The sequence below is a fragment of the Lepisma saccharinum genome, chromosome 17, assembly GCF_977018435.1.
Source record: "Lepisma saccharinum chromosome 17, izLepSacc3.1, whole genome shotgun sequence".
Lineage (NCBI taxonomy): Eukaryota > Metazoa > Arthropoda > Insecta > Zygentoma > Lepismatidae > Lepisma > Lepisma saccharinum.
The window spans coordinates 37,713,877-37,734,646 of record NC_139245.1 but is presented as its reverse complement, the minus strand read 5'-3'; the positions used below and the strand labels follow the sequence as shown (position 1 = coordinate 37,734,646).

At 38.4% G+C, this 20,770-nt stretch overlaps 2 protein-coding genes across 2 annotated transcripts in view; one reads left to right on the top strand and one right to left on the bottom strand.

Annotated features, from left to right (window-relative positions):
- The window catches only part of imd (death domain-containing immune deficiency protein), a 30,835-nt gene extending 15,841 nt beyond the window's left edge, over positions 1-14,994 (bottom strand). The window contains exons 1-2 of the mRNA XM_083139311.1: positions 14,856-14,994; positions 486-780 (exon numbers count right to left, since the gene is read on the bottom strand). Of these exons, the coding sequence (XP_082995437.1) occupies positions 486-762 (277 nt within the window). The 5' untranslated portion in view covers positions 763-780; positions 14,856-14,994. The remainder of the gene's footprint in view (positions 1-485; positions 781-14,855) is intronic.
- LOC146001380 (protein CFDP2-like) lies at positions 1,466-19,809 on the top strand. Its single transcript, XM_083138695.1, has 3 exons — positions 1,466-2,395; positions 2,782-2,959; positions 19,793-19,809. Exons 1-3 carry the CDS (start codon positions 1,466-1,468, stop codon positions 19,807-19,809), a joined length of 1,125 nt encoding a protein of 374 aa, XP_082994821.1.
- Positions 19,810-20,770: the final 961 nt, after the last annotated feature.

Here is a 20,770-nt window from a genome sequence, read left to right as displayed (position 1 = left end):
TCCCAAAAATATAATACTAAATCCTAGCATAATTTAGAAGCTTTTAGCATACTTTCAGAGTTTAAGAAGTACTTTTTACTATCATCAAAACACACGACGACAGGGAGGGGGAAGAAAATCTAAATTCTTGCAAAATCTGAAATATCGTTAATGTTATTTTCCTTGGTTTTTAAAGGGTCACATTTAAGTATTTCATAGTTCAAAGTGAGAAGCAAGGGCCCCTTGTCATACTTCGAGCATGGGGCTGCAGCTAACATGCTAAATGCAATGGATAGTACAAACAAGAAGTATGAATGTAATTGAATGCATTTTTCAAGCCTTCCTCGGTTTACCACAACTTCTTCCTACACTCAAAAAAAGCAACGATTCACCACTCTCATGTACACAAATCAAGAAAAAAAAGGCCGAATTGAAATACCATGTGTAGTTCTGAAGAAATGGCACATCAATTGCTGCCACGTAGTGCTAGTACAAAACATGCTTACCTGGTCTTGCTTCATGCATACAAAGAGATTGACAACACGGAGAGGGGTGTTTAGATGATCTCAGTTTCCTATTTGATGCTTTTGCACCCCTTGTATCTCCTTTTTTGGCTTTAACAGATGCATCTCCATTCTTATTAGAGTTAAAATAACACTCAGGTTTTTTTTTTAAGCTTGGCTTATCCTTTGGTACAGTCTTTGCAGTTTCGTTGTCACTGTCAGGTAGTGCGTCTGTTCTTAATGTTGAAAATGCTCCTTGAAGATCAGCTTCCTGGTCCATGTCTAATCAGACTATCAACTGCAAGTAAAGAGCACATTACCACATTATTAATTTAGATTCTCATTCAGGGATAGACAAAACTTAAAATAATTCAAGCGCCAGCCAGGCTTGCCAACCCCCCTGGAATGGTTGGGAGTCTCCCAGACAAGCCTTGTTACCTCCCAGAATGACAAGATTTAGTATTATTATATTTTATTTTCCCCGGTCTCCTATGGGAGGGGCGAGCCTCAGCAACCGGGTGGGTCGCAGGTGGCAGATAGCGGATGGCCATCAGATATTGTGGTTAGCTGCGAATAAGGCAATGCCAAATAAGGAGTCCCGGACCGAGGCGGCAGTGCTAACAGGGTCTGGGGGCTTGGTTTGTGGCAGGACCATCCTCATTAAAACCCAGAAAAGCCCATTGACAGCACTGTGACATGGCGAGGAAGTGCCGCCATTAAATAAGCACTTCCCCTGCTGCCTTGCAGGGAGAGGAGGGATCCCCAAATGCTAAGGGAAGGATACCCTGACAGAAAACCAAGGGTGGGGCAGACTCAAAAGGCATGGTAAAGCCAACTGACCTAGGGGAGTAAACCCTAAATAAATCCACCCTGCGTTGGGCCAATCCCTCACGTAAGGGTATTAACGGATTCAGAGAAAAAACAGGAGCTTCGGAATGGACAGATCAACACAACAACGACCGAACTGGAAAAGGAAAACGAGAATGGGAACGTGGAACATTAAAATTATATTAGGAAAAGAAGTTGAATTAGTACAGGAAATGAAGATACATAAGATAGATGTAATGGGAATTAGTGAAGCAAGAAAGAAAGGAAATGGCATACAAAGGCTTGAGGAGGGATATACCTTGAGATATTCAGGTGTTGGACAGGGATGGAGAGCAAAAGAAAGGGTAGGAATTGTAACAAGTCAGCAATATGAAACAAAGGTCAGTGGCTGGGAACCAGTTAACTCAAGGATAATTGTAGTTAAATTTGATATAGAATATAAAATATCATATATCCAAGTATACGCACCAACAGAAGATGCCTCTGTGCTTGATAAGGAAGAATTTTATGTACAACTCCAGAGGACAGTAGATAAAGAAGTAATGGAGGGACGGTATGTAATGATAGTGGGAGACTTAAATGCAAGAACAGGTAAAGATAAGAAGGTAGCCCATGGTAGTATGGGAAGTTACGGGGGAGAAAAGACATTGAATGAGAATGGCAAGAGATTACTGGAGTTTTGTGTAGAAAATCAGTTGCTTCTTGGAAACTCCTTCTTCCCACATAAGGAGGCACATAAAATAACCTTCCAGGCTGAAGGAAGAAATGCTAAAAGCATAATAGACTACATAATATATACCAGTAGTATTAGGAGAAACATAATGGATGTTAAAGTTATAAGAGGTGCTGAACTGGGTACAGATCATAGATTACTAATAGTGGACACACGCTTCACGAGACCACCAAAGCCCAGAATGAAAAAATACCAAACAATTAACATAAATGAGTTACAGAAAAAAGAGAAGAAGGAAGAGTATAAAGAACAGGTAACAGCCAGACTGACAGAAGAACCAGATGTAGAACAACTAGAGATAGAAGAAATATGGAAGAGAATTAAAAAGGCACTCATAAAAGCTGCAGAAGAAGTATGCGGAAAGAAAATAGTTGATACAAGAAAAAAGAAAACGTCTGGTGGAATGAAGAAGTGAAACAAAAAGTAAAAAACAAAAAGGAAGCATGGAAAAAATATATTATGTCTCAGACAGAAGAACATAGAAGGAAATACATTGAAAAAAGAAATGAAGTCAAGGAAATAGTGAAGGAAGCTAAAATAACATCCTGGGAAAAATTTGGAAATATGGTTGAAGAAAAAGCTAGAGAAAAGAATACAAGGCAATTTTGGAAAGTTGTAAAGAACTTGAGAGGAAAATATGGAAAAACAATAAGAACCATTAAAGATGGAGATAAATTGATCACAGAAAAAAAGGATGTGTTGGATGTATGGCGGAAACAGTATGGTGAAAAATTCCAGAAAGAAAATCATAACCCAGAGAAGGTAGGGGTGATATATGGACCATACATGGAGGTACAAGACTCAGATATAGAAGGGGAAATAAAGGAAGATGAAATACAAATAGCAATAGAACTGATGAAGACAGGAAAAGCAGCAGGATCAGATGGAATAAATCCAGAATTAATAAAATATGGAGGTATGGAAGTAGTTAAGAATTTAACCAAGATGTTTCAAAGAATATGGAAGGAAAACAAAATACAAAATGAATGCAGAAAAATATCATTATCTCACTACATAAGAAGGGCAGTAGCTATGACTGTAATAACTACAGAGCAATATGCCTCTCATCAGTCGCTTATAAATTATACACAAGGATACTAGAAAGACGTCTCAGAAAAGTGGTGGAGGAAGATATGGAGGAGGAGCAGGCAGCATTCCGCCCTAAAAGGCAAACACAAGATCATATATATACTATAAGAACGATTATGGAAAAAAGAATTGCCAAGAACAAGTACACATATCTAGCTTTTATAGACCTAAAAGCTGCTTTTGATTCAGTCCCTAGGCAATATGTATGGGAAGCATTGGAGGCAAAGAAAGTACCAGTAAGATTATTGAATGCAATAAAAATTGTATATAATAATCCTGTAGGAACAATTAGAGTAGACGGCGAACACTCAGGTGAATTTGACATTGAGAAAGGCATAAAACAAGGAGACACCCTCAGTCCAATCCTATTTAACGTCTTTTTAGACGAAATTGCTAAAATATGCAAACGACGAACACACAGAACGAAGATAGGTATGTGGAGATTAAGGCCAGTATATATCCAAGCACTATTATATGCCGATGATATCGTACTGATATCAGATACACCTGAGAGATTTCAGCAAGCAGTGGAAGAATGGTATGAAGAACTTAAAAGGAAAGGCATGAAGATTAATATAGAAAAGAGTAAGATCATGCGGGTGACTAAAGAGGACAAGGAAAATGAAGCCCTGAATATAATATGCGAAGGGAAACAACTAGAGAAAGTAGAAACATATGAATACTTAGGAACTATCATAAGTAGCAGTGGGAAAATTGATCAAGAGATAATGAATAGGACAAAGAAGGCAGCATCAGCATATTATCAAATGAGTAATACTTTGGTGGGAAAAAGAGAGATCAGTATAAAAACAAAAATGCAACTCTACAACTCAATTGTAGTTCCCATCATGGGCTATGGCACAGAAAGCTTAGCACTCCAAGATAAACATCTAAGTAAATTTCAAGCAATAGAGTTGAAATATCTTAGAAGAACAGTGGGGAAATCTCGAAGAGACAGAATAAGAAATGAAAGAATAAGAGAAGAGGTACAACAAAAGAAGACAATGACTGAAGTGGTAGAGGAACGCCAGCTGAAGTGGTATGGACATGTAAATAGAATGAATGAAGATAGGAAAGCCAAGCAAGTGATGGAGATGAGGGTTGAGGGTAGAGTAGGAAGAGGCAGGCCAAGAAATACATGGGAAGATAGAATAGAAAAGATAGGATTAAAATATGGAAAAACTAAGAACGAAATGGGAAGAATGAGTCGAGACCGAACGGAGTGGATGAGATGGACAGAACGAGGTACCCGACGCTTAACGGCATAAAAGAATGGAAGAGAAGAAGAAGAAGAAGAAGATTTTCTTTTCTTTTGTTATGACAAACCAAATAATTAAACTTCACAATATTATTTTGAAGATTCATGATAAATGAGTTGGTGCTTAAGTAAGTTGGACGATGGAGAAGTACAAAGTTTAAACACATTGTTGCATCGATGACTCAAAACGACTCCAGGGGCCAGGAGGTCTGTTCAATATGCGGAAAATTGCAAACCACTTCTTTAACACTGGATGCAACTTGAGCAGAGCAAAACAACAAATTCCCAAGATTGAGAGGTCCTTCTTTGGAATGCTACCATATGCAGTGATCAGAACGCTACCTTTTAAAAGTAGTTTGCTACAGCTACAATTACACTTCCAAAATGTAGTTTCGCTACAACTACATTTACCAAAATGTAGCGTGCTACGTTACTCCTGTTCGCTACTCGCTACTTCGCTACATTTGCGCTACTTCTGCATAAAACACTAATATAACTATATGGATGTTCAAAAGAAGCCCCGAGTATGATAGTTGTACTTACTAAAAAAAAAAATTCTCTCTTTTTTATTATCATGATTCTCATCATTTGATATTTTTGTAGCAGTGTTACTTCAGTTACTTATTTTTACTATAATATTTGAGAATAACGTACCTATGTAAGTGGCATAGCCATTCAAATTTGATATACGAGTATTGTAATTAGGGTGTTACCCAAATTAATGATTGCACTGTACACAAATAAAATTTGGTAGGATTATTTATGTTTATATATCAATATACTAGTTGATTACCCAGCAATACCCGGGTATTTAATGAATTCTAACTATAGTGTAAAATGTAACTAATTTTATTTACAGGTATTTAAAAGTATAAGTACATTATACAAATTATAAAGTAATATCTTTTACAAATTCACTATAATATACATTTAACAAACAATTTATGAACAACATTTTTAGTTCCACCTCCAAGAGCAAGAAATAAAAAAATTGAACGGCATTGGAAGTGTCACTATTCATCTTATCGACCCCGAAAATTATGGATTCCACACTAATATCGGTCCTTTTCGACTATTTTACACGTCACCCCCTTCCCACACCCACCCCAAGAGGTGCCAGGGGTGTCTTTGAGTTGAAAGGCATTGGGAGAGTCAGTATTCATCTTAGCAACCCCGAAAACTGTGGATTCCACACTAATATCGGTCCTTTTAGATTATTTTTACGTCACCCCCTTCCACCCCTAGGAGTGCCAGGGGTGTCTTACCCCCACAGTATTTATTTCGAAATTGCAAGTGATACGTGTTCCAAGTTGTTTGAAATCGCTTCAGGCGTTTGAGAGTTATGCTGGAACAAACACACACACATCCATTTTTATATATTAGGCACATCCAGAAAGTAAGTTTCCCACTTGCCCATAGGTGGCAGGCCATATGTATTGAAACCGGTTGGGCGCATGCGTGAGAGGCACACGCCCTGGCTAGTGAATGTCCTAGAAGACGCCTCCTGAAAGTCCTCAGTAGCATCGCAGCAGCGATGAAACGTGGCAGCCTTTATTCCACCTCCCGCCGCATGCGAGGCTCGTTCGGTGTTCAACTTCAAACATACAACCGATCGAAATTCATCTTCAGCTGTGCCAGGTATATGGGCCAGACATCATGAGCAAGCAGATGGTGCGTCGTTAGTGCAGGACATTTACTGAAGGCCGGCAAAATGTGCATGACGGGCGGCCATCGGCAGTTATGGACAAGCTTGTGGAGCAGGTGCAGCAGCGCATATTGGAGGATCGTCGCGTCATGATCACGGAACTCAGCAGCCATTTCCTGCAGATTTATTGGTCGTTGTTGCACGACATTGTTACCAAATGCCTCTTGTCCCGGAATTTGTATGATCGGTGGGTGCCGAAACAACTGACACTCGAACACAAAGGAAAATGCATGACCATGGCACTGGCATTTCTGCAGCGTTACCATGATGATGACGATTTTCTCAACCGGATCATCACAGGGGATGAAACGTGGGTTGCATACAGCACCCCAGAAAGCAAGCAGCAGTCCATGCATTGGCATCACAGTGAATCTCCATGCAGGATGAAGTTCAAACAGACTGTGTCAGCACGAAACGTAATGTGCACGGTGTTCTGGGACAGACAAGGCATTCTGCTCATCGAGTTTCTGCCCAGAGGTGAGACTGTGAATGCTAACTGTTACTGTGAAACACTGGGGACATGAACCATTCAGAATAAGCGACGCGGTAAGCTCAGTGCAGAGGTGATCTTGCTGCACGACAATGCAAAGCCGCATATGACTAGGCACACTGCAAATTTGAGGGCCAGTGGGGCATTCAAAACATGATCCACCACGTCAGTGGTCCCCGATTGTTTTGTTGTCTACCTTTGACAGTCCATTTTACTATGCCTACGGAGAGACAATGTGTGGGGCAGTTTTACCATGTGCAAATTTAAATAATGAAATTTTGGAAGAATAAGCAATAATTGGGAGGGTAAACTATGCCTTGTAATGATCATTTTTCTTATTAAATATTCCTGCTGGTCACTTGGAAGATGTCTTACACATGTGCGTGTTCTCATTAAGTCACATCAAAAAAATTTCTCTCATTGACTAAGTTTTAAAAATTAATTGGAACATATCATATGTATTGAAATTAACAATAATGTGTTATGCAAAAGGGGTATAACATAAAAAATGTGACATTTATCAATTTTATCTTGTTAGGCGTTAAACGGAATGTTAGTTGGGGGGGGGGGAGGAGATATTTGCTCGAATCTTGGGAATAGTTGGGGCATGTTTCTATGATATAAATGAGGAATAGTTGGGGCATGTTTCTATGATATAAATGAGAAACAGGCGGAGTGATGCTTTACATAAGTTTTCCTGTTGGGAATGCTTCCCTGAAGACACAATGGAGGCTTTGTCACCTTGTAATCAGGTGATACCTGATGGAGGCACACAGTGGTTCGAATCAAGTCTTGATTAGCTTATCTGTGCATAAAGTGAACACAAAACAAAAACTAGGAAAGACGTAGAATTGGGAGGATGGAACCCTCCTGCTCCTCCATTCTCTAAACTGCTCATCATTTATCATTCTTCCTCATTCTCTCAATTAACCAAAAGTGGCAAAAAGCGACTCTAGATAAGAGAATTACTAAATAAACCATTCACCCTCATTTTCATGATTAGCAAAAGTTACAGAAAAGAGACGTAAAAGTAGGGAAAATACATAAATTTGGAAACTACGAGGGTCGTTCAAGGAAAAAGTTTCCCTATGTTGCAAAAAATGTATTTCTTAAGTTACAGACAAAAATCAAGTTGCACCAAGTAGCATGGTCCTTTCTCACTTTTCAACATCATTTCCAAGGCGGCACAAGTATTTGCCCCATCATTGCACAAGTTTTTGAAAGCCATCTGCAAAAAATTCAGGGTCCAGGGAACAAAGAACACTTTTCGTGTGGGGTGTGGTAACCTTGCCTATTTCATTTCTCGAAGTATATCCTGTGTTAGTGCTGCCGAATGGGGATGAGCATTGTCATTCAAAAGAATGACACCAGCAGAAAGGAGTCCAGGACGTTTGCGGCGAATTGCTTTTTTCACTTTCTCCAGTGTTTGGCAATAACGTGCAGCATTGACTGTTTCCCCTTTCTTCAAAAACTCTGTGAGCAATACTCCACACCGCCAAAACAGTTGTTCCGTCATGACTCGCTAATGACATGGCCAGGGCACGTTTCTCACTGCATGACTTACGCTAATCACGTGCCGCGCATGTGCGGTAGCCCACACGAACATTGCATTGTGCGTACATACAATTTTTCGATGCAATTTTTATAGTACGATTTCTCTTTAGCCTCAAAATAGGCCTCAGTTTCGGCGATTACCTCTTCATCAGTGCTAAATTTCTTTCCAGCGAGCATTCTTTTAAGGTCTGCAAACAGGAAAAAGTCACTGGGGGCCAGATCTTGAGAATATGGTGGATGGGGAAGCAATTCGTAGTCTAATTCATATAATTTTGCCATCGTTTTCATTGATTTGTGACACGGTGCATTGTCTTGATGAAACAGCACTTTTTTCTTCTTCAAATGGGGCCGTTTTTTTGTGATTTCATCCTTTAAACGCTCCAACAACGCAATGTAATAATCGCTGTTGATGGTCTGGCCCTTTTTGAGGTAATCGATGAATATAATACCATGTGCATTCCAGAATACTGATGCCATAACCTTGCCAGCCGACTGGTGCGTCTTTCCACACTTTGGATTCGGTTCATCACGTGCAGTCCACTCGGCTGACTGTTGATTGGACTCTGGAGTGTAGTTATGGAGCCATGTTTCATCCATTGTAATATATCGACGGAAAAATTCGTGTTTATTACGGTTGAATATCGCTAAACATTGCTCCGAATCATCAAAACGTTGTTGCTTTTGATCAATTGTAAGCACGCGCGGCACCCATTTTGCACACAGCTTTCGCATGTTGAAATATTCATGCACAATATGTCCAACACGTTCTTTTGATATTTTTAAAGTCTCAGCTATCTCGATCAACTTCACTTTACGATCATTTAAAATTATTTTGTGGACTTTTTTGATGTTTTCGTCGGTAACAGCCTCTTTGGGGCGTCCACTGCGTGCATCGTCTTCGATGCTCATTTCGCCTCGTTTAAATTTAGCAAACCACTTCTCAACGGTTGATTTTCCTGGTGCAGAGTCCGAATAATGTTTATCAAGCCAAGCCTTGGCTTCAACAGTATTTTTTTTCGCCAAAAAGCAATGCTTTATTAACACACGAAATTCTTTTTTATCCATTTTTTCACAATAACAAAAGCTGCTTCACTCACAATGCTATATCTCACGAACTAATTATCCGGCAGCTGTGAAATTTATACACGTATCTTTTGAAGGTTAGTACTAAGTAAAAATCACATGGATTTAATTCTAGTAACACCATCTATGAGTCAGCCTACGAACTTTTCAGCCCAACTGTTACAAAGATGGTGTTTCAGAAATCCAATTGAAAATTATCACTGAGGAAAAATGCAGTTTGCTTTACCGATACCCATGTATCCGAATAGTTAGAGCTTTCCACTCATCTTTGTTGTCGGCCAACCTCTGTGGTAGAGTGCAAGTGGTCTCGGACCACTAGCCGGTGGAGGCACATAGTGGTTTGGATTAGGAATGGCCAGATCCGGATCCGTTTTGCCATCCCACATGAGCGCTTCTTCGGAAAGTAAGAATGTGTTTATAACATATTGTTACCTCTATTTTATAATGAAGACAGATTGCCAACTTTTACAACCAAAAACAAATTATGTACTTCTAAATTATGTAACAATTGTAATTTTGTCTATACATACTATATACAATATATACACTATATATATATAGTGTGTGTGTGTGTGTGTGTGCATGTGCGATTTGTAATTAATACACTTACAAGGCAGGTCTAAGTCTCCCCCTCCGATTTCCATGAAACTTGGCAGGTGTATAGAGGGGACCAAAGGAAGAAATATGTGATTTTTTTTTGTTTTTTTTTTTTCTTGTTGCCCCCCGAAACAGTTTTTTTTTATAATGGGATTGAGATACCAAACTCGAGGATCCGGATTTTCGGATCCAGATCTGTAACTTTTGGATTCAGATTCGTAACTTTAGGATTCGGATCCGTTTGGCCATCCCTAGTTTGGATCCCAATTTAAACTGTAGGTCCAGTCCCAATTAGCCTTTCTGTGCATAAAGTGGACTTAAAACATGAAATCAACCAACCTTGGGGGAGTGGTTATCACAGTGCACTACGATACCAGGAGTTCCGGGTTCGAAACCCAACCTGGGCATGGATGATCTTAATGTTTGTCCCTTCATTAATTTTATCATATCATCTTCGCGATTAACCAAATATGACAAAAGAGCGACACTAAGTAACAAAACTCTTAATCAAATCATTTATTGATTGTTTGATTGGGTTTATTTTACTTTGCTTTTCCGCCACGTTTGGTTAATCGCGAAGATGATACAATAAAATTGATGAAGGGACACACACAAAGAAAACCCATGGACAAGCTAAGACTCGAACCCGGGATCTCTGGATTAGTAGTCAAATCAAATTCTTTTTGATTTTCGAAAGGGGGGTGGCAGTTACCTGTATTTCCTCTTAGTAGTCATTCCTCATTTTGCAATATTTTCCTGTCTTTGATGTTCCTTTTTTTAGGGATACTGGGCCCTAAAGGGGGAAGGGTTATGACCCACACCAACCCCCCTTGGGCATGCCACTGATTGCTACCCCAAGTTTCGACGTCACTGCATGTCACAGCTCACAGTAAAGTTATACAGAAGTGCTGAGCCACCAGAGAGAGTAAGACCCCCAGTTGTGGGGTCATAACCCCCCCCCCTTTTGGTCCAGTGTTCTTAAAAAAACGACAAAATATAGGAAGAGGTGGCAAAATGAGGGCTGACTACCACAAGAAGTGTACATAGCTCCTCCCTTTCGACAATCCTGAGCACGCCACTGTGTAAGATGTTAATATTGTCATTGTGCACGCATCCGTTCCCCAGGACTTCAAACCAATATATACATATTCTACAAATTTCTAACAGAAATTCACCCTTATTTCAAAACGTACAAACCTTGAGTTATAATTAGGGTGACCATGAGTTCCGTTTTGACTGGGACAGTCCTGTTTCGGAGGCGTGTCCCGGTCGTCCCGTCCATATTATTAAAAATTCACTATTTATCCCATTTTATAAAAGTCTAAGAGTTTGAAAACCAAATCTAAGTTGGAGAGACATTTCATGCTAAGAAAAGACGTATCTTTTGTACATACAAAACAATATGTGTTCCGGTTCCGTTATTTGTAGAGTAGTGAATAAGCATGCACTTTCTTTATGGAATTGCAAAAAGAATTTAAAGCTCCTGCATCTTGACACAAACTCAAAAAAAATCTAGAGTTGTGTGTCATGATAAATGTGGTATAACATTTTTGGGAAGATTTATATACACAGTTGATGAAGAATAACGCTGCTCTCAAAAAGATTGGTTCTTCTGATAAATACTTCTGGCATTTATGCAGCGTTACAACCTTGTTCACCGAAAAATACCTACTTTCATGCCAGTTTTGAAATTATGCTAATACCTCGCAAACCATTGACGTTAGCCACACAAACCATTCACGTTAGGCACACAAACCATTCACATTAAACCATTTTCAATATGGTTTGGTTAGGTTAGGCAATCATAGTTTAAAAAAATTTAAAAGAAAATTAAAATACTCGACACGTCATGTTATAGTGAAAATACGGCAAGCTTTGAAACACTGACTATGGGGTTTACGTCATCTAACACATGGAACATTGTGCTTTCGTGCAGAAAGCAAATGGCGGCAACAGCAACAGCATGTCGTACAGAGATTTTCGCACAAAACAACATGCATTCGAATTAAAATGGACCAAAACTACATTCATGAACTTCCACAATGCTACAGAAAATGATTTGCGTAAATACTTTCTCCTGTAAAAAGTAAGAAATCTGTCACACCCATACGAAATTGTTACCCTGTTAGCTACCCCTTTGAAGTATTTAACAATTAAAAGAAAATTGAACTACCTTGTCACACTACAGCTAAAAATCGAAAATAATCTGCAACACTTAACAGGTGTGGACTATGTTGGAAATATGTCTGTTCTTATTTGAATATGAAAATGGCTTGGTCCCCCTTTGAAAATATTTGGTGGGAAGTTACATTGGTAAATGTCTGTTATATCGGAGACATATTAAAATCGGATATTTTGCATTTCGAATGGTTCGTACTTACCAATTGTGTTATGCGGAACATAGTTGAAGGTGCCATTATGCTTTTTACACGAAAATAACTTTCATTTCTCACATTGCGAGTAATTCTTTTAGTTCCTTTCTTCCGTTGCGTAACTTACAATATGCCGTGCAGAGCTGTGGATCATCGAACGTCGTGCTTGTGTTTTGCCGATTTGGAGTGGGTATGCAGTGTTTCAACCTTCTTAACCGAAAAATACCTACTTTCGTGTTCATTATGTCATCACAAACCATTGACGGATAGCCCCAAAAACCATTCACGGATAGCCCCAAAAACCATTCATGATAACCCCTCGAACCATTGACAGATAGCTCCAAAAACCATTCAGCCCCACGGAACATTCCCGGCAAGGTTAGATTTGGTTAGGTTAGGTAAGCATAGTTAAAAAAAAAATCTCGTAAAAAAAAGGCACGTTTGGAAACACTGTCGAGACTGCGTGACTTTTAACGCTCGCGCCATCTGCAGGTACATAATGGAAACAACGGCATAATGTTGTCGCTTTCTACAAAATGCAAGTCTATTATATCCAAAGTGCTTATTTCTTGTTGTGCAGGATTCTACGGTGAGAAAATTCCTCCACGAACTTTCAAAATGCTATAGAAACTCATTTCTGTATGTAGTTTCTTCTGTAAAAATGAAGAAATGTGTCTCCAATATAACAGACATTTACCGTTACACTTTAAATACTATACATAAAAATAATATTAGTGGTAAAAGTTCATGAATTACCAAGTTTTCTTGTTTGTGTGGCAATAAAAAACAGACAGTCCGAGCAACTGAATCTTCCTACTGGATTCATACCTGTAGACAATTTATACTTTAAAAGATTCCGACATACGGTATATCTATAAAGGTGTGAGATGAGGGATTTTTTCCTATTTTAGGCGATTTGCGAGCAAGTAAATTAATACGGCATGTCTGACGGCCCACATATTAAGATGCCAGGGCCCCTTTGATCAAGCCAGTACGCCCCTGCTTATTAACAGACATTGCCTTATGATACATTCCTGGGAACCTACTCGACCACCTTCCACATGAAAATAAATTACCAATAAGGTACTTATCTGATATTCCCCGGACAGATTTCTTTATTTTTATAGAAGAAACTACTTACGGTAATACGTTCCTGTAGCATTGTCTAACATCTGGAACGTGTTTTGTGTGATGTAACAGATTTCTTCAAATTTAAAAGTTTGGGGTCATTTGGGGGCAGGTGACTGCAGCCAATTTCTAACATGCCTTTAACAGGGACTCTATAGATAAAGGAGCCCAGAATAGGTGGGAAATTTGGACTCAAAAATTTCAAACAAAAATAATTTTTTAGTTTAAATTTCCCACTAATTCCAGAACGAAAAACGTGAATACACCTTAAACAATGTTCCGCGAAGCAGATGGGTAAGTACAAATGTCAAAAATTGACAAAACGAAGAAGTTATACGTGTCTGGGGAATATCAGATTTTTACCGAAAAGAAATATATTAGACAGTCGTGAAGTTATTTGTGGTGTCCACTGACTCGTAAATTTCAGTAACTCTGTTGATACGTATTCTAAGTTCACCGATCGGGCGTTTCTATTTAGTGCTCACCTCAGTGAATTTCGAGTTCATATTTTCTCATTGTTGACCTACATTTTTGTCTATTTCGTATTTTAAAAAAATAAACCGGTAAATGTCTGTTATATCGGAGACACATTTCTTCATTTTTACAGAAGAAACTACTTACGGAAATGAGTTTCTGTAGCATTTTGAAAGTTCGTGGAGGTATTTTCTCACCGTAGAATGCTTCACAACAAGAAATAAGCACTTTTGATATAATAAACTTGCATTTTGTGCAAAGCGACAACATTATGCCGTTGTTTCCATTATGTATATGCAGATGACGCGAGCGTCGAAAGTCACGCGGTCTCGCCAGTGTTTCCAAACATGCCTTTTTTTTACCAGAATTTTATTATTTTTATTTTTTAACTATGCTTATCTAACTTAACCTAACCTTGCCGGAAATGGTTCGTGGGGCTATCGTGGATGGTTTTTGGGGCTATCCGTGAATGGTTTTTGGGGCTATCGTGAATGGTTTTTGGGGCTATCCATCAATGGTTTTGGGGGCTATCGTGAATGGTTTTTGGGGCTATCCGTCAATGGTTTGTGATGACATAATGAACACGAAAGTAGGTATTTTTCGGTTAAGAAGGTTGAAACACTGCATACTCACTCCAAATCGACAAAACACAAGCAAGACGCGCGATGATCCACAGCTGTGCGTGCCATATTGTAAGTTCCGCAACGGAAGAAAGGAACCAAAAGAATTACTCGTAATGTGAAAAATCGAAGTTATTTTCGTGTAAAAAGCATAATGGCACCTTCAACTATGTTCCGCAATACACAATTGGTAAGTACGAATTGGTAAGTATAAACCGACACGATGTGTTGAATTTCCAATTTCTGAAATTATATAAAATGTCAGGAACGCAGAGAAAACATTGCGGGCCCTCCCGGATTGCGGGGGCGGCCGCTTAGCCACTGATTCGCTGTAGCTCAGGCTTATAAAAGCATTTTCTGTGTATATAATTAACAAAGGATTAAAAACAGAATGTATTTACATCATACAATTCACATTTGACGATTAATCTGTTATACGTACATGAGTTCTGTATAAACTAGAAAATCCTTTCCTTTTCGAATGAAAATAAAATAATACCATCACAATTTTCACTTAAGCATTATCACAAATGTTTTCCACATTCTTCGACCTGAAAGAAATACAACAAACAATAGGACGAATGGAATGACGTAATGCAAATCGAACTCGATTTCGCGAATATATCCTTCACTGTACTATTGGAAATAAAAATAATCGAGACCTTGAAATTCCATACCATTTGTTACAAGTAATTTCATCTGGATTAAATATTATAGATTGTTTAGAGTATAAAATTAAAAATTTTTTACAATCTCTCACAAAAGTGAATATTTATATTATTATTGTATTCGTTCCATCAAGTGCTCCTTCAGAGGGACATATTATTGCCACAAAACCCAGCACCAAGACTGATGTAACAAAGTATCCCATTCCAGAAACCTTGTTCAATAAACTCCAACGCAGAACGGAAAAAAATCTACATTTCCAGTAAATATCTCGAAATTTACACATTTTTTTTCCCTCAAGTGATTATTTTTTACACTTCTAGAGAGTAACCGCGATTGAGTTCCAAAACTTGGAAGGGAAGGCGCCAAGGACAGTTTAGCATAGTGCATGGCAAAAGTAGCAAAAAGTAGGGGTGCAACTACGAACCTAATGAACGCCACTGTTTATAGAATAAAAATAAAATAGTAATTTCAAGATTTTTCCGACACCTACAGTGCAGAAAACAGGGGAAATTAGCAATATTTAAACACGAAATTTGGATTTCCCGACTATTCGGGATCCCGAAAAATCGGGAAATCATTTCCCAAAGTTGGTATCGGGACGAGAATTTTATCCCCCGATCCCGGCCTCGATTATTATTATTATTAATAATAATAATAATAAATTCTTTATTTCCGTAGACTCATATCCATGGGTGTGGAAAACGTCATACAATACTAAATATTACAAATGGAGTAAGATTACAATAAAAAGAACAAAATGCAAACACAAAAATACAAATAAATCATATGGGTTAAACATAAACAGTTATAAGTGTTACATACTAAACTTGTAAAACAGATAATCCAAATATAGAAGACATACAATATCAAAAGAATTTAAATGCTTCAATTTACTAATCCAGTTTAACTATTGAAATTAATTGAGATTATATAGAGGTATATCTGTTAAATACTGTTTAATTGATTTCAGTTTCTTGTGAGTTTCTGTAATTTCTTTGATGTATGTGGGAAGTTTGTTATGGTATTTTATTCCTGCAACATGAGGTGATTTGTCTGAGAGAACAAGTCTGTGTGCTTGCATGTGGAAGTTCTCTTTTTGACGTGTGTTGTGCTGATGGACGGTCCAATTCTTATCTAATTTACGGTGTTTTAGTACATATTCAATTACTTTGTAAATATATAAGGAATATATGGTCATAATTTTATTTTATCTAAATAATTCTCTACATGAGTTTCTAATTGGTATTTTGAACATATACCTTATTGCTCTTTTCTGTAGAGTAAGCAATCTTTGAGTGTATTCCTGCGCAGCTCCTCCCCATACTATTATGCAATATTATAGGTATGGATATACAAGTCCATAGTATAGATTTGTGTTTATTTCAGATACATTATATTGTGTTAGGAGTTTTAGTAGATATAAGTTTTTCCCTACTTTTTTGCATACATGGTCAATATGATATGTCCATCTTAATTTGTCATCAATAACTAAACCTAAAAATGTAACTGGATTTTCATAATTGATTTGATTACAATCTATTTGTAAGTTTATATTATCAAAATTGGGTTTATTTCCAGGATTGAAAGCCATATACATTGTTTTTTGATAGTTTACATCAAGTTATATGAATTTAAGTGCTGAGTTATTATATTTACTGATATGTAGGTTTGTATTTCTAATTGTTCTTGTGTATTTGCACTGCATGTTATGGTTGTGTCATCTGCGTATGTTAAAATATTTGTATTGTCTGGAGCGGGTAAGTCGTTGGTATATAGTATGAACAGTAGCGGGCCTAGTATAGAGCCTTGAGGGACTCCTGTTTTTGCATATTCAGTGTCAGATATAATTTTGTGAACCACGGAGTGGTACCATGTAAATGTCCTCTATGTTGATTCTTGTTTGGTTTGGTTCATTTTACTTCGCTTCTCTGTCACTTTTGGCTAATCACGAAGATGAGGATGAATGATGAGACTGACACGATGAAATGGATGAAGGGGCACTCAAAAAGAACACTCAAGCCCAGGCCGGGATTCGAAATCGGGACTCCTGACTTCGAAGCATGCAGTGATAACCACTCCGCCACGGATGTCGGGTTATGCAATTTGCTGTGCTGCCACTGGCGTACGCATGGGGGCTGATAGGGCTACAGACTATCAGCCCCAGTAGTAATAGCGGCTCTTTGGATCACTACATCCGGTGGTCTTGACGTCATCCGTTTGAGAGTATGGACCAATAACGCAGCAGATCCCTTGTTGACCTTGAAGACAGTGACGTGCACTGAGGAGTAGCTAGTCTAGCAGAGATAGATCAATCAATCTCAAAACTCTAATTATTTTCAAATCACAATATTTATTATTTTGTTGAAGCCACAGTTCATATGCAACACTTTTTTTCAAGCGCTTCTCGTCCCTCGGTGCGTTCAGCGGCCTAGTTCGTTCTTTCTCCGCCTCACAGTTCCAGGTAGAAACGGGTTTTCGAAGGGAAAGGGAAGATTTCTGCCTCTACCTCCCTTGCCCCCTCGCCCCCGCTCCAATGGTTGAAAGCCCGTGCTTTCAGGTCCTCCAGTCTATCTCCTATAGGACAGATAGGGGGATTGGATTCCATTCGCTTCCTTTGTAAATCCTCTACAGAACTAAGGGGAAATTTTTCTGCAGTACTTCTGTTTTCTGTATTTACACTACTTTTTACACGTTGTACAATATGTATGTATAATATGGGATATACTTTTATTATTTATGCAATTGGAACGTCTTATGTGCAGGCAAAAATGTTATGCTTTTTTAAAATATGGAATATATAATGATTAATTAACAAATATTTGCTCACGCTCTCTCTTGTTCTCGTTTTAGTAGTGTTTTAGTTAAATATACTAATCTCTTGGCCTCCAATGAAAAAATGGATAAGCTAAACAATAAATACGGATGTACTTATTTGGGCAAGTGAACGTGCATTCTAATTCTTGTTGTTGGTTTAGTTTATTTTACTTCGCTTTTCTGCCACATTTGGTTGTCGCGAAAATGAGGATGAGTGATGATATGATGAAAGTGATGAACGGATCTCACAAAGAACAATTCAGGCCGGAATTGAAAAAATAGAAATGAAAAATGTATCCCAGAACTCAAAAACCAAATGAATATCATTGAAGAAAGTAGAAAAAAGGTTTGTTTGAAGGTGTGTTTTGTTACCCATCGCTTTTTCTAGCTGTATAGATTTAATCGGAATAAGTAGCTAAAGCTTGGAAAGTCGTAAGGGACAATGATGAACAGAGAATTCTAGGCTCCTGATTTCACAGTGCCCTGCAGATGCATTGGGAAGAAATTATTTGTATTTTCTTCTCTCATTCATCGCTTTACCTAATTTCTGCCATGACGATGAACGTTGATTAAATTAAAGTGGTGAAGATTGGTTGCAAAGAAACACTCATGCAAAGGCCAGGGCTTGAGCCCGGATCCTTCAGTAATGAGATCGTGAGATGGGGAAATTAGGGAAATCAAGCAATGCAAATTTTTTGAAAAAACAAAAAACAACAAAAAAAAACGTTAATCATATATAAAGATGGTATTTCAAAAATCCAATTGAAAATTACTATTCAGGAAAAATGCAGTTTCCGAATAGTTAGCGCCTTTCTCACATGTTTGTTGTCGGCCGACCTCTGTGGGGAAGTGCAAGTGGTCCCGGATCTGTAACCGATGGAGGTATATATAGTGGTTCGGACCCCACATTAAACTAAAGGTCTAGTCCCGATTAGCCTTTCTGTGTATAAAATGGACTTAAAACGTCAAATCAACCATCAAATCAACCAACCGTGGGGGAGTGGTTACCACAATGCTCTACAACACCAGGAGTTCCGGGTTCGAACCCCTACCTCGACATGGGTGTTCTTTGTGTTTGTCCCTTCATTAATTTTGTTGTATCATCTTCGCGATTAACCAAATGTGTCAAAAAAGCGAATCAAATCAAATCATTCATTGATTGATTGATTGTTTGATTTGGTTTATTTTACTTCGCTTTCCGCCATTTTTGGCTAATAGCAAAGACGATACGATAGAATTGATGAAGGGACACACAAAGATCACCCATTGCCAAGCCGGGATTCAAATCCGGCATCTCTGGCTCAGTAGTCAAATCAAATCGTTTTTGATTTTCGAAAGTGGGTGGAAGTTATGTGTAAATTTTTTTGTACTCATTCCTAACCTTGCAATTTTTCCTGTATTTGACGTTCTTCTTTTAGGAATACTGGGTAGGGGGGATCGAAAAAAGCAAATTTTTTATGATGCTTTTGTGGTAGAGTTGAAAAGTTGCCTCTATACATAAGTAACTTCTGTTCAAAATTTCACCACCCTAGGATAATGTCTTCTGTTCTGGCAAGGGACGTGAAATTTCAAAAATTTAGTAAAATCGGCAATTTTTTTTTTTTTGAAATTTTTTTTTCAAATTTCTCAGCACTTTGCGGTAGTGTGCAAAAGTTGCACCTATGTATGGTTAATTACAGTGCAAAATTTGGCGCCCCACGGACAATATGTTCTGTTCTGGCAAGGAGCCTGAAATTACCCAAAAATCGACAAATACACTGTTTTTTCATTATACTTTTAGATATAAATATGATTTATTCACAATTATGTTAGCAGCAGATTTTCCAGATTATCATTAACCACTAATTAATGATAATTCATTAATGATTATTAATTATTAATCTTTTTTTGTTACAGGTCGTGAACTGAGCTAGCAGTGAGCAACAAAACATGGCAAAATTTTCAAAGCGAGGAGCATTAGACTGCCCAATTTTCGGATCACCGACAGATTTTGCTGGAATGCTTCCAACAAAAGAGGATGTTATTAAATGCTGCATTTACGAAAGGTGGCGTCTTGGATCTGAAACAACTGGTAACAAGGAACCCGCATTTTCTTACATCGCAGAGCAAGTTTGTGTAAAGCTGCAAATGCTGTATTCTGATGCTTCCATTCCGACAGTTTCAAAGAAACGTGTCCTTGATATGATTCATGCATATCACAAGAAATATATTGATATCAAGGCTGTTTATAAAAGAATAGAGAATAGCATGGCAACTAAAGCGTATCACGCCGCAGACGTGAATCGAACCTAGGACCCGGGCATCATAAATAGATAAGCTAATCACGTTATAAAAAGGGTTCCGCTGAAGCATTGAAAAAGAGCTTCTTAAAAGCTCATCGCGACAGCGTTCTTCAGCGGAGTTGGAAAAACTCCGCTGACATTGCATTAGAAAATGAAATCAGGAATCAGCGTTCTTCCTCAGGATTGCCGTTGCGAGAGGACGCGATCGAAGCAAGCGTCGTAACGGCCGATAGTTCGAATTTCACATAAATAGGTCGCGTGAGAAAATGTCAGTCTTAGTTGTCTTCCGTCAGATGAAGTAGTTATTACAAAAGAAATTCGTGTCTAGTTGTTTGCAGTTTACGGGAGAGAGCTCCACAGGCATCGTAAGTTCAGAAAAGGGAGCAAACGAACGTTCGGGAAGTTAAAGTTATCGTTAGAATATCGGTCGGCGAAAGTACAGAGTTTGGAGCCCGGAGTTGCTCCCTCGTCCGTTTTCTTTCAGAGTAGGACCACGTCGATCCAAGGACCAGCGGAGAAGAGATCGCCGTAGAACTCCAGGTAACGAACATTCCTTGTCTTTCCTTCCCCTGCCTGTTCAGTCAAAGGTAGT